General features: G+C 36.0%; 1 protein-coding gene across 1 annotated transcript in view; it reads right to left on the minus strand.

The window, feature by feature from the left end:
* Eogt (EGF-domain O-GlcNAc transferase) overlaps positions 1-14,790 on the minus strand; it is a 257,927-nt gene that overhangs the window by 57,047 nt on the left and 186,090 nt on the right. Inside the window, exons 11-12 of the mRNA XM_090390322.1 lie at positions 13,757-13,843; positions 7,578-7,646 (exon numbers count right to left, since the gene is read on the minus strand). Coding sequence (XP_090246448.1) covers positions 7,578-7,646; positions 13,757-13,843 — 156 coding nt within the window. The remainder of the gene's footprint in view (positions 1-7,577; positions 7,647-13,756; positions 13,844-14,790) is intronic.

A 14,790-nucleotide genomic window follows, 5' to 3' on the forward strand; every position in this document is an offset into this window, starting at 1 on the left:
CCATAATGTACCTCCCAAGGTTTTTGCAGTACTTTGATCCAAGCCCGAGGCAGGAATCGAACACGCGACCTTTGGGTTGTCAGGCAGGCACTTTACCCACCTGGCTAGCCCAGTCGGCCTTGTTCTCAAAACCTGCACTTCTGAACTTACTCCTGTTCTTTGCCACCTTTTTTCACTTTCTTATTCCAAAGGTGTTTTTCCCTCTGCTTGGAAATTTGCTCATATCCAACCAGTTTCTAAAAAGGGTGACAAATCCCTCCCATTCAATTATCTTTCCACTGCATTTACTATAACTAATAACATTTGTCCACGAAGAGCAGTGTCCATTGATTACCACTCTCTGTCGTTTCCCATTCAACCATCCCTTTCTCCATTGTAGCAACTTACCCTTAATGCCATACCTCTCCAATTTGTACAGCAGTCTTTTATGTGCAACAGTATCAAAAGCTTTCCTGAAATCCAAGTATAAGATATCAAAATTATTTTTGGTATTCAGTTCATTTGCGACCACATCATAATATCCAATCAAATTGGTCAGACAAGACCTCCCTTTAACAAACTCATGCTGTGTCTTAACTATTACTGTAGTCTTGTCTAGATGATCCATCCTGCAATGCTTCTTTAACCAGTGATTCCATTATTTTCCCTGGAACACAAGTTAAACTAACAGGTCTACTTGCATCACTTTTTGAACCCCCTTTGTGAATTGGTGATACATTTGCACAGTTCCAGTCCATGGGGACCCCCCCCCCCCTCCGAGTCCAAGGAAGCTCTCATAATTATGGCTAAGGGTTTCTTACTTCCTTTGCTGCCTACTTTAATATAACTGGATAGATCCCATCCACCTCAGGTGCCTTCCTTATGCTTAACTTCAACAATTTCTCCTCCACTTTCGCACAGTTATTACAAAATCACTTAGCTCCCTGTTAGCGTTTAATAAACTTCTGGCTCGGGTGCCTCCGTAGCCAGATGAGAAGGAGCAGCAATGCGTAGCACACGCTTCTTGATTAGACCGGGGTTCGAGTCCATCACCACCAAATACGGAGGATGCGGAAAGGTCAGGGAATGACCACCGCATATTCCCGGAGCAATATGGCCTTAGTTGTTAATGCTCCTAAAAACAAAATAACAACAACAACTTCTGGCTCTCCCCTCATTGAATAACTCTCACGTGTGAATGTAGATGCAGTCTACATTCACACATGAGTTAATAATCTTTAGGACTGTAAACTAGGTGATAATGATAATTTATTCTCACTAGATGTTACTTTGTTAATACAAATGTAAACATTGAATGCACATTAGATATTCTTTGGGATGTATTAAATAATATCACTCTATGGATTAATTATGCAAAATTCCTTTTAAGGAAATTTTTCACTTAATTAAACTTTTAGTTGAAGGCAACTATATCACCTTTCGAGACAAAGTATACAAACAAATTTTTGGTTTGACAATGGGATTGAGTGTAAGAGGCTCAATATCAGAGATCTAATCTCTCAGTGGTTCAGCATACACATTTGATGCCTTTTCTACCCCATATTTATGAGAGCTTCCTTGGACTCAGGGGAAGTACCCATGGACTGGAGATGTGAAAATGTGACCCCAATTCACAAATGAAGATCAAAGGGCGACACAAGTAATTATAGACCTGTTAGTTTAACTTCTGTTCCCGGAAAATTAATGGAGGCACTGGTTAAATAAGCACTGCAGGATCATCTAGACAAGACTTCAGTTATTGCTCAGACACAGCATGGTTTTGTTAAGGGGAAGTCTTGCCTGACCAATTTGATTGGATACTATGATGCAGTCACAAAAGAACTGGATGCAGGGAATAATTTTGATATTATATACTTGGATCTTAGAAAGGCTTTTGATACTGTTGCACATGGAAGACTGCTGCACAAATTGGAGCAGTGTGGCATTGGAGGCAAATTGCTGCTATGGATAAAGGGGTGGTTGAGGGGGAGAAGACAGAGAGTGGTAATAAATGGACACTGCTCATCGTGGACTAATGTTATTAGTGGAGTCACTCAGGGTTCAGTATTGGGTCCATTATTGTTTTCTGTATTTATAAATGATATTGATGATGGTATATCAAGCGTAATGTCCAAGTTTGCAGACGATACAAAGGTTGGCAGGGTGGTCAAGGACACTACTGACACTATGCTACTGCAACAGGATCTGGAAAGGTTGAGCAGATGGGCTGAGAGGTGGCAAATGAAGTTTAACATTGACAAATGTAAAGTACTACATATGGGAAACAGCAACCCCAGAGCAACGTATCAACTCTGTGGTGCTACACTGACAGTGTTAGAGAATGAATGAGACCTGGGGGTGGTTGTGCAGGCAGATATGAAGTTTTCTGACAGTGCAGACGGGCTGCAAGAGTAGCTCATGGTGTATTGTCGATGATATATAGGAATTTTTCTAGCAGGGATAAGGAGGTGATTATTCCCTTGTATAAGACAATGGTCAGGCCTCACCTTCAGTACTGTATATAGGTTTGGAGGCCTCATTTCAAGAAGGATGTAGAGATGCTGGAACGAGTACAGAGAAGGGCAACAAGATTGTTGCCCTTCCCTAATGCTAATAACTGTCACTTAAAAGAAGTTGTCTACTTTGAAGTACGTAACTTTTTTTATTTATGCCTGTTTTAGACTTGAGTCTAAAAGCAGGCATAAATAAAAAAAAAAAGTGGCTTCAAGAAAGTAACCTTCTATAGTGATTCAGTGCCAAAAACCAAATGTGAACTAATAAAATTAAATAAGCTGTAACTGAGAAAATATTATATACAGTATATTATTTGGCCTACAGGAAATATAGAAATGGATAGCTTGCTACTAAATGAAGGAGGACCCCAGCAATTTATAAAAAAAATAGTAATTAGTATTGGCAATGATCATCCATATCTTGAAGAAAAAAAAAAAATATATATATCATACTATTGGAGGTATTTAGACAAATTTCTTATTAGTGATAGTAGCACTTTCAAGACATTTTATATTTGTTTAATAATATTTATCCTAGACTCAATTTTACATTGGAAAAGGAAAATATGGATACTAAATTATTAAATTTCTAAATTTCATGCTTACTTGGGACATAAGTAAATTTCAATTTAACATCTATCGTAAACCAACAAACACCAGTATGCTTCTACATTATAACAGCTATCACCTGTTTACCTACAAAAGATCTATTATTTTAATCAGTTTCTGAATGCCTATAAATATTCAACAACGGAATCTACTTTAGACTCAGAAATACAGATATTAACCAGCAGATTCTTAAACAGAGGTACCCCTTTGCTAAAAGAAACTGTATTAGGGTACAAGCTAAGGATATGATACAAAAACTACACCAACCAACAATGGTAACATAAAAAAATACTTTATTTCTGTTCCATACATTGAACAGTGGCAGCAGCTTAATAGATTCTTTAAAGATACCGAATTTCAGATTGTGACCAGACCAATATGGAAATTACATGCTATATTGAACAAGTCATCATCATCATCATCATCAGCCATTTTCAATCCACTGCAGGATGAAGGCCTCTCCAGCAACTTTCCAGTTCCTTCTGTTTTGAGCACTGGACATCCATTTACTACCCACAAACTCATGAATTTCATCTATCCATCTCCGCCTTTGTCTTCCAGGTTTTCTTCTAGCTCCTCTTGGATACCATTCTGTTATTTTCTTAGTCCATCTGTCATCATGTCTTCGAGCTATGTGTCCTGCCCAAGACCATTTTAGTTCTTTAGTTTTGATAAGAATGTCCTTTACTTGAGTTTGTTGCCTAATCCATGTGTTTCTCTTCTTATCTAACAGTCTGATTCCCAATATGATTCGTTCCATTCTTCGCTGTGTAGTTCTCAGCTTCTCTTCCATTCTTTTGGTGAGTGCCCAAGTTTCACTTCCATAAGTCATGGTGGGGAGTATACATTGGTTCATTATTTTACGTTTCAGACAAACTGGAATATTGCTCTTCAGTATGTGACTATATTTCCTGAATGCTATCCATCCAAAATTTATTCTTCTCTTGACTTCCATCCATTTATCATTATTACAGCTAATAACTTGTCCCAGATAAGTATATGACTCCACCTTTTCAATTACTGCTCCTTCAATCATTATTTCCCTTTCTGTGGCATACTTGTTCATCATTACTTTTGTTTTAGCCATATTCATCTTTAGTCCAAAATCCTTACTAGCTGTGCATAACTGATTAAGATTTTCCTCTAATTCTTTGGGATCATGGCTTATGACCACAATGTCATCTGCAAATCGTAAATGGTTTAGGTACTCTCCGTTCACATTGACTCCTTTCTGCGACCAGTCTAATCTTCTGAAAGCTTCCTCAAGGGCAGCAGTAAACAGCTTCGGAGATATTGTGTCTCCTTGTCGAACTCCTTTCTCAATTTTAAATTTCCTACTGTCTTTGTCTAGTCTAATAAAGGATGTAGCACTCTCGTATATTTTCTTCAAAATCATAATATATGGGGTATCAATGGCTTGTCTTTCCAGTGCCCGAAACATTGCCTTATGCTGTATGGAGTCAAATGCCTTTTCATAATCCACAAATGCCAGGCATAATGGTGTTTTATATTCATTTGCTTTCTCCATTAGCTGTCATATTACATGAAGGTGATCCATAGTTGAGAATCCTGTCCTAAAGCCAGCTTGCTCTTTCGGTTGATTCTCATCAAGTATTCTTTCTAATCTGTTGGTAATGACCCTTGTGAACAACTTGTAGATGTGGGATAACAAGCTAATTGGTCTATAATTTCCAATTTCTGATTTATCTCCTTTCTTATGCAGCAAAACTATGATTGCATTATTCCACTGCTTAGGTATCACACCTTTTCTAATGCACTTTGTGAAGAGCCTTGCCAGTTTTTGTGTTATGTCTCTTCCTCCCAATTTTAACAACTCAACAGTAACTTCATCTTCCCCCGGGGCTTTCTGATTCTTCATTTTCTTCAATGCATGTTCTACCTCATCAGGAAGAATATTGGGTATGTCGTATGTGTTGCTACCTTGCAATCCATCTTCCCCACTGCTGGCATCATTCCCCTGCTCCTTGTATAATTCTCTATAGTAGTCTTCTGCTATTTGAATTATGCCTTCTCTGCTGTTTATAAGTACACCATCGCTATTCTTCAGTTTCAGTATCATTTGTCTTTCTGTATTACTGCTCATGGCTGCTGATTTAAATCCTTTGTTTTCCCTTAATGCTTGTTCTACGTTTCTTGTGTTAAATCTTCTTATGTCCTCTCTGAGTCTCTTTCTAATGGCTTTGCATAACTCAGTATACTCAATTTTCTCCCTGTCAGTGTTTTTCTTGCTTTTCATTTGTCGTCTTCGGTTCATCATGAGAAGTGTTTCTTGACTAATTTTTTCTTCTTTGGATTTCTTTTTCCCTATAGGTTTCTTTGGCTTTATCACTTTCAAAAAGTTGTAATATTCCTCGTCGATATCTTGGTCCTCAGCAGTCTGCAGAAGCTCATACTTGTTCTTAAGTTCCAGTACATACTGCTTTTTCTCCTCTTCTGTTATCTCAAAGACCTTTGTATTATTTACTCGAGTCAGTTTTTTCCTTTCCTTTCCTACATCTATATCAAGTGTACATCTTACCATTCTGTGATCACTTCCAACATTTACCTTATTCAGGACGGTAACATCATTCACAATATATCTTCTGTTAGTGAGGATGAAGTCGATTTCATTAGTAGTTAATCCATTTGGACTCTTCCATGTCCACTTTCTGTGCACCCTTTTCTTGAAAAAAGTGTTCATTACTGACAGTTCTTGAGATTCTGCAAATTCCACAAGTCTTTCACCTCTTTCATTTCTTTCACCAATTCCAAAATTTCCTATAGTTCCCTTTTCTGCGCTGTTTTGTCTTTTTCCAACCTTAGCATTGAAGTCTCCCATAATAATAGTGTAGTGGGTTTTCTGCTCATCTAGAAGATTCTCAATTTCGGTGTACATTTCTTCAACCTCCTCATCATCATGGCTCGATGTTGGTGCATAAATCATTATAATCTTTAGCTTGTATCTCTTAGAAATGTTGAGTATTAGTCTTGACACTCTTGGTGATGTACTTTTGAATTCCAAAATGTTGTTTTTAAAATCTTTATGGACCAGAAACCCAACTCCACCTTCACTCCTTTCACTGTTACCATTGGTGTACAGCAGATTTCCACTTGATAAACTTATAAGTGATTCATTTATATTGAACAAGTGCTCAGTCCTTTCTTCTTTTGTGATTCAAATAAATGACATATACACCATTTCTTATAGTGATTTGACTCGTCACACCAAGGATCTACGCGATTTCCACTGAATATTCGAGTAAAACAGCACGCATCCTCGGCACATGTTTTTGTTCCGCAGGGTCAGAATTAGCCTTCCACGTTGTTAACGAAAACCGAACATTTTTATTTGACGAGGCCAAAATTCTTAGTGTCCAATGTTATTATACGAGACTACTAACTACAGAAACCATCCAAATTAAATTACACAAGAATTCTATTAACATTCACCGTACATATCTAATATCCGATTCGTGGTCATTTGAGCACATGCATGAAGACAAATAATCACAGCCTTTGACGTGGGAGGACAAATTATCTATCTATTTAGGATTCAAGCTCATATACTACATAATTTCCATTCCTGTGATCACGACATATGGTCAAAAAGCACTGTCAGCTTCAGAAAGGAAAATCATTTTTCAAATCGTTTTTATCTTAAAACTTCTTAAATAATTTTTAAGTAATTTTTTTTAGATTGTTTTTTGAATTGTTTCCAATTGATTTTTTATTGTAATCATTTTGTGTTAATCTTTTATTCATTTTAATTTCTGGAGAGTATCATACGGAAGTGTTCTACATATCATAATGAGGTAAATTTCTCTTATTCTTCTACAAATATTCATATTAACGTAGAACGTATTGAGCATCACAGCTCTGTTATATACTAATAAATCCTTCTAAACAAATTAAGAAGGTACATACAGGTATTTAGTTACAAATAATAATATCCAATAGTAATAGAAGTAATAACTAATAATTAAATGTACACTAAGAGTAAAGGATAAACAAAAACTAACGTGATAAAATTTACCAAGAATATGGGGAAGTGTAACACATTACACCAATATTTACATTTTTCTTATACAAATGCTGTACACAATGGGAAATTTTTCTTTTTTTTTATAAATCCTTCTAAACAAATTAAGAAGGTACATAAAGGTATTTAGTTATAACTAATAATAAAAGTAATAAACAATAATTAAATGTACACTAAGACCAAAGGAAAAACAAAAACTAACATATCAAACATAGCACTGAGCTATTGTAGCATTACAGTCACATATTATATTTCTCAGTGTGAGTGTGTTTGGCATGTTGCAGTGCCATGAAAATTCACGGTAAAAGTGTGAAATTCAATCACACTTAGATCAAATCATGCCTCATAAGACAGGGTTTATAACCTGTTAAACCAACCCTACTTTCAATAAATTATCAATAAATTAACTTCTTATATTAGAAATATGAAATAGTTACCTCATTTTCATTCAGAATCTGACGATACTGTGTGCTCCGTGATATTAAAGTTATTCGAATTTTACCTTCCTGTAATAAGAAAAATGATAACAGTTTCAGCTTAATGGCAAGAATAAAAATATGAATAAAAACACGTTAATTTATCAATATTAATAAAATTTGGGATATAGAATGAGATCACAGATAGTTTTATTTTAAATTTTGAAATGATAAAACAGTATATTACATTGCATGGGTACCATTCAAAGTTTACCACACACACACAGCAAACAACCTTCAAAAATTCTTACAAGTGTGAAGTGAAAGATCACAAGCAAGTGAGAAGGGAGAGAAACCATTCTCTTCCTTTATAGCTTAAATTACTCAAATACTTAAATTACTTTATAGCTTATAAAACAGGAAATATATTGTGCAAAAGGATAGGAAGAACAGGACCAGGGTATGCCTGCAAGGGAAAAAGTTAATGAAGTCATAGAGCAGCTCTCACGTTTTTAGGACATAAAAGGTGATCTTGCTGTAAGTATTAGGACTGCGTTTTAGACTGAAATTAACTAAGTTATCTTTACCCCATTGGAGAATTACCTATGGATAATTTAAGAAATTGATAGTGGATATTCGAGAAGATGAAGCTGTTTATGCAAGGTTTTCAAATTAGAAGGTGGAATCTAGTGTCATCAGCAAAGCGAATTACCTCCTTCTGCTCACTTAGTGACTTAGTGTTTATTGTCTGGCAGCACCGCAGATCTCTCCCAACTCTGCATAGTACTGTGTGTTGCATACAGTTCTCTGTAAAGGCCAGAATATGCAGTATAGTCAGAGGCATTGCTAGAGTATGTGGTGCCCAGGTGCCAATTGCAATTTGATGCTCAGGTGCCAATTGAAATTTGGCACCCCCCCTTTAAAATTTTCTTCATATGTCTATGTAAGTTTCAAGTTTTCAGGTGCCCCTTGAATGTTTGCGCCCGGGTGCAGTGCACCTCAGGATGGCCCACTCCTGAGTAAAGTGTTCAGTTGTGTTGTTCTGGCTGTTTAGCCAGGACCCCCTTGTGAGACCCCATGTTGCCTGTAACTAACCTTGTGGAGGTAGGCCAGGCAGTAGAAAAGAACTCTGGCTAGGCAACCCCAAGAAACACCTGAGCTTTCTACGGGTGCCTAAAAAAAAAAAAAAAAAAACCGCATGTGTACCCTGTATGCACAAAAGTTGTTTTATGTGAAAACATCTTTGACGAAAATCAGAACTGTTTTAAAATCGAACAGCTAGAACCGAGGTCACAAATGATGTAACGTTTCATGGTCACGTCCACTACTAATCTACCGAAAAGAGATGCTTGGAAGAGGTTAGCAAAATCCAAGCCAATAGCCTAATAGCCAATAGTAATGTCAAGTTTTCCCTTTAATAAAATGGCCTTGGTTTTGTCTGCTGCTATGGAGAGTTTGCATTCCTCAATCCAGTTGGAGAGGAGGCTAATAGAACTGTTAGCTCGATCTTCAAGGAGGTGTCTAGAGTCTGCCCGAATGATGAGGACAAGATCGTCAGCAAATGCCCAAGATCCAAGGTGAGGAATTCATTCAGAAGAACTGACAAAAAGGAATGGTGCAAGGGCCAAACCAACCCTGCAGGTAACCTCTCAACCAAGTTACCTTAATAACAGATCCATCTCTGTTGAAATGGATATGTAATGAGTACAGATGGGTGTTGGCAGCTTGGATGAGATGATAGATTGTATCAGTGGTACTGCAGCCAACCTTGAAGCTAAATTGGAGGCAGAGCTGAGATTTTGAGTCTTGTTGTGGGTTGAGAGGCGAAGGAGTCGCTCAAGGACTTTTCTGAAGACAGAAAGCAGAGCAATTGGGGGATATGATCTAGGCAGGTGGGGTGGTTTCTCAGGATCCTTGAGTATCAGCTTAACATTTGCCAGGTGTCTGGGAAAGTGTCTTCTATAAAGCACCTATTGAACAAGGAGAGCATAGTGTTTAGGCAGATTTCTGCCAGTTTCTTCAGGTTGTTGTTTTGGTTTTTAGGAGCATTTGCAACTAAGGCCATATTGCTCCGGGATATGCGGTGGTCATTCCCTGATCTTTCCGCATCTTCCGTATTTGGTGGTGATGGGCTCAAACCCCGGTCTAATCAAGAAGCGTGTGATAAGCACTACTGCTCCTTCCCACCTGGCTACAGAGGGGCCCAGTTTCTTCAGGACCTCTACCTCAACTAGATCAGGTCCAGGGCACCTCCTGTCCTAAGGCAATGAAGAGCTCTTCTCTGGTAAATGGTTATTCAGTTAGTGGGTTGCAGTAGTTCTGATTGTGGGTGCATGTTTCTATTTGATGTGCTGAAGAAGGCTGTTCATCCTCAGGGAAAAGGTGGTCCAAGATGTTTTTGACTGTGGCATTCCAGGAGCAAAGTTATAGTGCCTGCAGGAGTGATCGTTGATTAAGCAATTTCGCCTCTGGGGAGCTTGTCAGTTATGACAGTAGACAAGTTCCCATGGGTCACTTGTCCTGTAGAAGAGACAAGGGTGTGCCAATGAAAGATACAAGAGGAAAAGCATGAGAGAAAAAACTGAACTTTGTGGAACACGAGTATTAGAAGAACAGTGAGAAGAAAGAGAGCCGCCTATGATCAACTGCAGCGAGCGGTCTGAGAGAAAACTCGATACCCAATTACGAAAAATAGTTCATAAATTATAAGATGGAAGCTTATTTAGACCTTTAGGTCAAACATGACCAAAAGCTTTGAAATGATAAGAGCAACTGCTTGAGTTTCACCAAACGTTTTTATTAAATTTATCCACAGATAGGTAACATAATTAAGTACATCACCAGTGAATCAACACTGACAGAATCCATTTTTTGCTAAGATGGAAGGTTTCAAGACATTTAAGAATTGATGGTTAATAGATTTCTCCATTACTTTAGAAAGAGTAGAAATTTAGAGCAATGGGACAATAACTGGATGGGTTGAACTTGTTACCCTTTTAGGAATTGGCTGGATATTAGTAAATTTACAAAAAGAATGAAAAACACCAGCAGAATAAGAAAGGGTAAAAATATGACACAGAACTGGAGTAAGTTCAGGATTTAAAAACTGGAAAAATACTATCAGAAACTAAAGCTTTCTTGGCATCAAGATTGTTCAAAATTCTTCTGATATCTTTTTTGACAGAAGAGCACAGTAGGCATTGAATGGGGTGTGCTAGGAATAGTAGGAGGTGGTTTTACAAGGTCATCAATACAAGAGTTAGAAGATGAGTAGGATAATAGCAGGTCAGCTTTATCTTTAGCTGAGGTGGCAATAGAACCAATAGGTTTTAATAGAGGTGGGAGTACAGATGGGTATAAGTTGTAGCCAATAGCTTTGGCAAGAGACCAAAATGCTCCACTAATGTTTGAACAAGCGACAAGTTTTCTACTCTTAGCCTGTTCAAAATCTAGTTTGAACTGATTAATAACTGCTTTACAATTGTTAGGGGCTTTGGTGTAGGCAGAATATGAACCTGGAGATTTGGATACAAGCCAATTGCAATACGCAACATTCTTATCTTGAATAACCTTTGCACATTTATTAGAAACCAAGATTTAGATAAAGGACAAGATTTTAAGGTGGAGTGTGGAATAAAGGGTTTCATACCTAGAAGAATAATTTCCATGACATGATTTGAGCAAACATTGACTTCAGAAGATTTAAAATAGTAATCCAATCAAGGAAAAGAAGAATAGAAATCTCGCAGTTCATCCCATTTTGTATTCTTTAACAAAATACCAAAAGTGTCAAAGGTTCCACTGGAGAAAAGACCATCACCAAGTTGTGGTCTGAGGTGCTTAGAGGACCATTCACCTTGAATGTGTACTTGGAATGGTTGTTTGTGAGAAAAAGATCAAGCGTGTTGGTTGTATGATTAGGATTGTCTTGTATTCTGGTAGGTAAATGAACAATCTTTGCAATGGCATTAGTAATTGTAAAAGCCTCAGAATCTTGACCAGCTGGGTCTATTTGAGTAGAAAACTGAAGCCAACTGGAGTTATGAACATTAAATTGCCAAGCAAAATAACCTCACTGCTAGGAGAGTTGGACTGGAGAAAGTCAAGCTTCTAAAGAATTCCAAGTGATTAGTGGAAGATAGATAGAGCCAACAGATGAATTTGATAGAATGAAGTTGAGATTTTAAGCCGGAGAAGGTCAAAAAGAGGAGATTCCAAATTAATAAGTCTCTGACAGGGAATATCAGAGTAGACATGTGTACTACCTTTGAAGCAAAAGAATCACACAGCAAATAATTAAAACAGCTGAGATGAGTAGAGGTTGAATTATCTGATAATTGGGATTCTCTCAGAAAAAGTAAGTGGGGATTGGCAGACTAAGTGAAAATGGACATCACTGAGATCATGTATATTTGTAAAATGAATGTGAAAGTGTTTGAGAGGGAGGTTTAGATCTTTTTTTGCAGATTTGTTTGTTTTATAAGTTTGATTATTTATGATGTAGTCAGTAGTAAGAAAAGATGGGGGGACGTGTAATGAAAGTAATGAAATTTTTGGATATGACATAAACAGGAAGAAAATACCCAGCTCCTTGTCATACATGGTTTTCACAATGTCCACACTACTTGGACTCCCTCCATTTGCTATCTAGCAGAGTAGAGGCAACAAAAATTAAAAACTAGCTCATCCAGATGAAACCTAGAGATTTACTAATAGGTTCAGTCTGGTGGGCTATCTAGTGGCCATCCTGCGAACACCATTTTAGAGCTGTACCCTTGATATGTAAGGAAGAACGAATCTCAAAAAACCTCACACTGAATGATGGAAGCGATGGTGGGCATATTTGTTAGTTTATCATAACCAAAAAGTTATTTGTTATGTTAAATAGAGGGAAAGGAATGAACCACACTGATACACCAGATACAACCAGTATATCCATTAATGAATCTGTTCTGGCTGCTGATGAACTAAATAAATACTTTGCATCTATGTTTACAGATGGGTACACAAGAATTATACCAAGTGATACTTCTAGTATCACTTGGTATCACTTCTAGTATCACTTCTAGGAGCTGAATTTAGGATAAATGAGAGGAAAGTGGAAGAGAAATTATCAAGGTTAAAAGTAAATAAGGTTCTGGGGCTGATGGAATCTATCAAATTATATTAAAAAGAGCAGCAAAAGAGTAAACATTCAGTAAACATTCAGCCATAATTATGAGAGCATTCAGCTTCCCTGAATTCAGGAAAGGTCCTTATAGATTCGAGATGTGCAAATATCTCCCCTATTTCTAGAGGGAATGAAAGGGAGAAGTGAGTGATTAATAAAAGCTCTTTTATTAATCTTTATTACTTTGTAAACTGACAGAAGGCATTATCCCATATTGTTGTATTACAATGGAAATGAAAAACAAATTTTTTTTTTTATACTAGTTTAACAATTACATCAAACTACTCTCAGATGTTTATCATGGCTGCACTCATAAAAAAAAAAAATTTAAAAATGGGAAAACACTATCATACCAATTCTAATACAATAGTGTTGAAAAAGAGAGTTCAAACTGAGTCAAAAATATGGATTCTCCATCATAAATCTGGAGAGTTGGCAGATATGGTAATATGATTTTATTTCATTCTTATAGAAATTTCACTCCAATGAATATCACTGAAGATTATTTTTAAAGAACTGCTATTTGTTCAAATAATTTCTGTGTTATTTTATGTGTTATGTAATTTGACTTTAAAATTAATAATAAAATAAACGTATTTGTAGAAAGATTGTTTTGAGGACATATGTTATTTTTAAGAAATGCAGTACAGTATAAAAACTTATTATAATTTTCATATATGAATTTTAATTTTCATTGTTTATTGTTATTTTATGATCATTAATACAAAAATTTCATTTTAGCAGAATCTAAAATGTGCATCATGAGAATTCATCAACTGCAATAGATTATAAACTATGATTTTCTGCCAAACAAATGAATTGCTTAAGGAAAAGTTTCTAGAGCAAATGACTTTAAATCATGAGAGGTAAGCCTTTTTGCAAACAGTTATGGTAGTTTTTTTTTTTTTTTTTCTGTCCACTGAGGTCCATATCTGCTTTTCTTATGTTTCTTTTAATATGAGCAGCACACTTTAAAGTTAGAAGTAGTAATATACTGACACTTAAGTTATGTACAGTAATAAAGACTTACAGTATTCATATCCTGCTTAACATCTAATTTATGGAGAATATGCCTGTTAAAAGCATGAAATAACCCACTACTGTGACAACCTGGCACCTGAAAAAGAAATTAATAAAATAGTTACTGAAGGACATTACAGAGGAGCTTTAGAAGTATTTAAAAATTAAAACAAAAAACTCTAAAACATTTATGCTACAGTTAGAATTCTTTGTGGGGTGCTTCTCTTCTGATAACTGTGGATTAATTTTTTTTCTTTTAGCTTTTGTTTAATTTCTCTTAATTTACAAACTATGGAATGGTGAGGGATTAAAGCACTCTTAATTTAGCTCCCAATGGCCCAAAGAAGTTTGGACTTGAAAGCAGCTTAATTTTGAGTAATTATTAATAAGCACATTTTATTTTATATATATATATATATATATATATATATACAGTGTTTTTAAATTATTATTATAAATGTCTAAATGATTATTTTCAATTTATCACTTGCAACGTTAATGCTATTGCCGTGTAGCAATTAGACATTATACGTGCTTGATATATTATAGTTCGATTGTTTAAACTACTTCAATTTTCTAGTATTTATTTTCTATAAAGGTATTAAGGTGTATACGGAACAGGGAATTCAGTTAGAATGTGTAGTCTAACCTATTCCTGGGGGTCTGTAATGGTATTAAAGATATGATTAAGACAATGAAGGTAAAGTTAAAATTATAATTATTTTAACAAACTTTAAATAGCATTAATTAATCATCAAATCAATATCAACTAAACATTCCTTTGCCTGGTCATCTACCCGCTACTTCATTGGGGGCTTTGAGCGGATCGATAGCCAGATTAAAGGAATGTCTCATAATTACCTGTTTCTGTTAACTCCTTATCAATTTTGACATTGTACTGGGATTATTTTTGCTCTTATAAATTTAGTTAATTGAATATGGATAGATACAATTTAATTTGTAATATCAGATAATTTTAATTTTTAGAAAGACTAATCTTAGCATCCTAATCGGCAAACTGGTGGAGGAGAAACAAAGCCCAAT

The sequence above is a fragment of the Mastigoproctus giganteus genome, chromosome 2 (assembly GCF_048544385.1).
Source record: "Mastigoproctus giganteus isolate SK-2022 chromosome 2, ASM4854438v1, whole genome shotgun sequence".
Lineage (NCBI taxonomy): Eukaryota > Metazoa > Arthropoda > Arachnida > Uropygi > Thelyphonidae > Mastigoproctus > Mastigoproctus giganteus.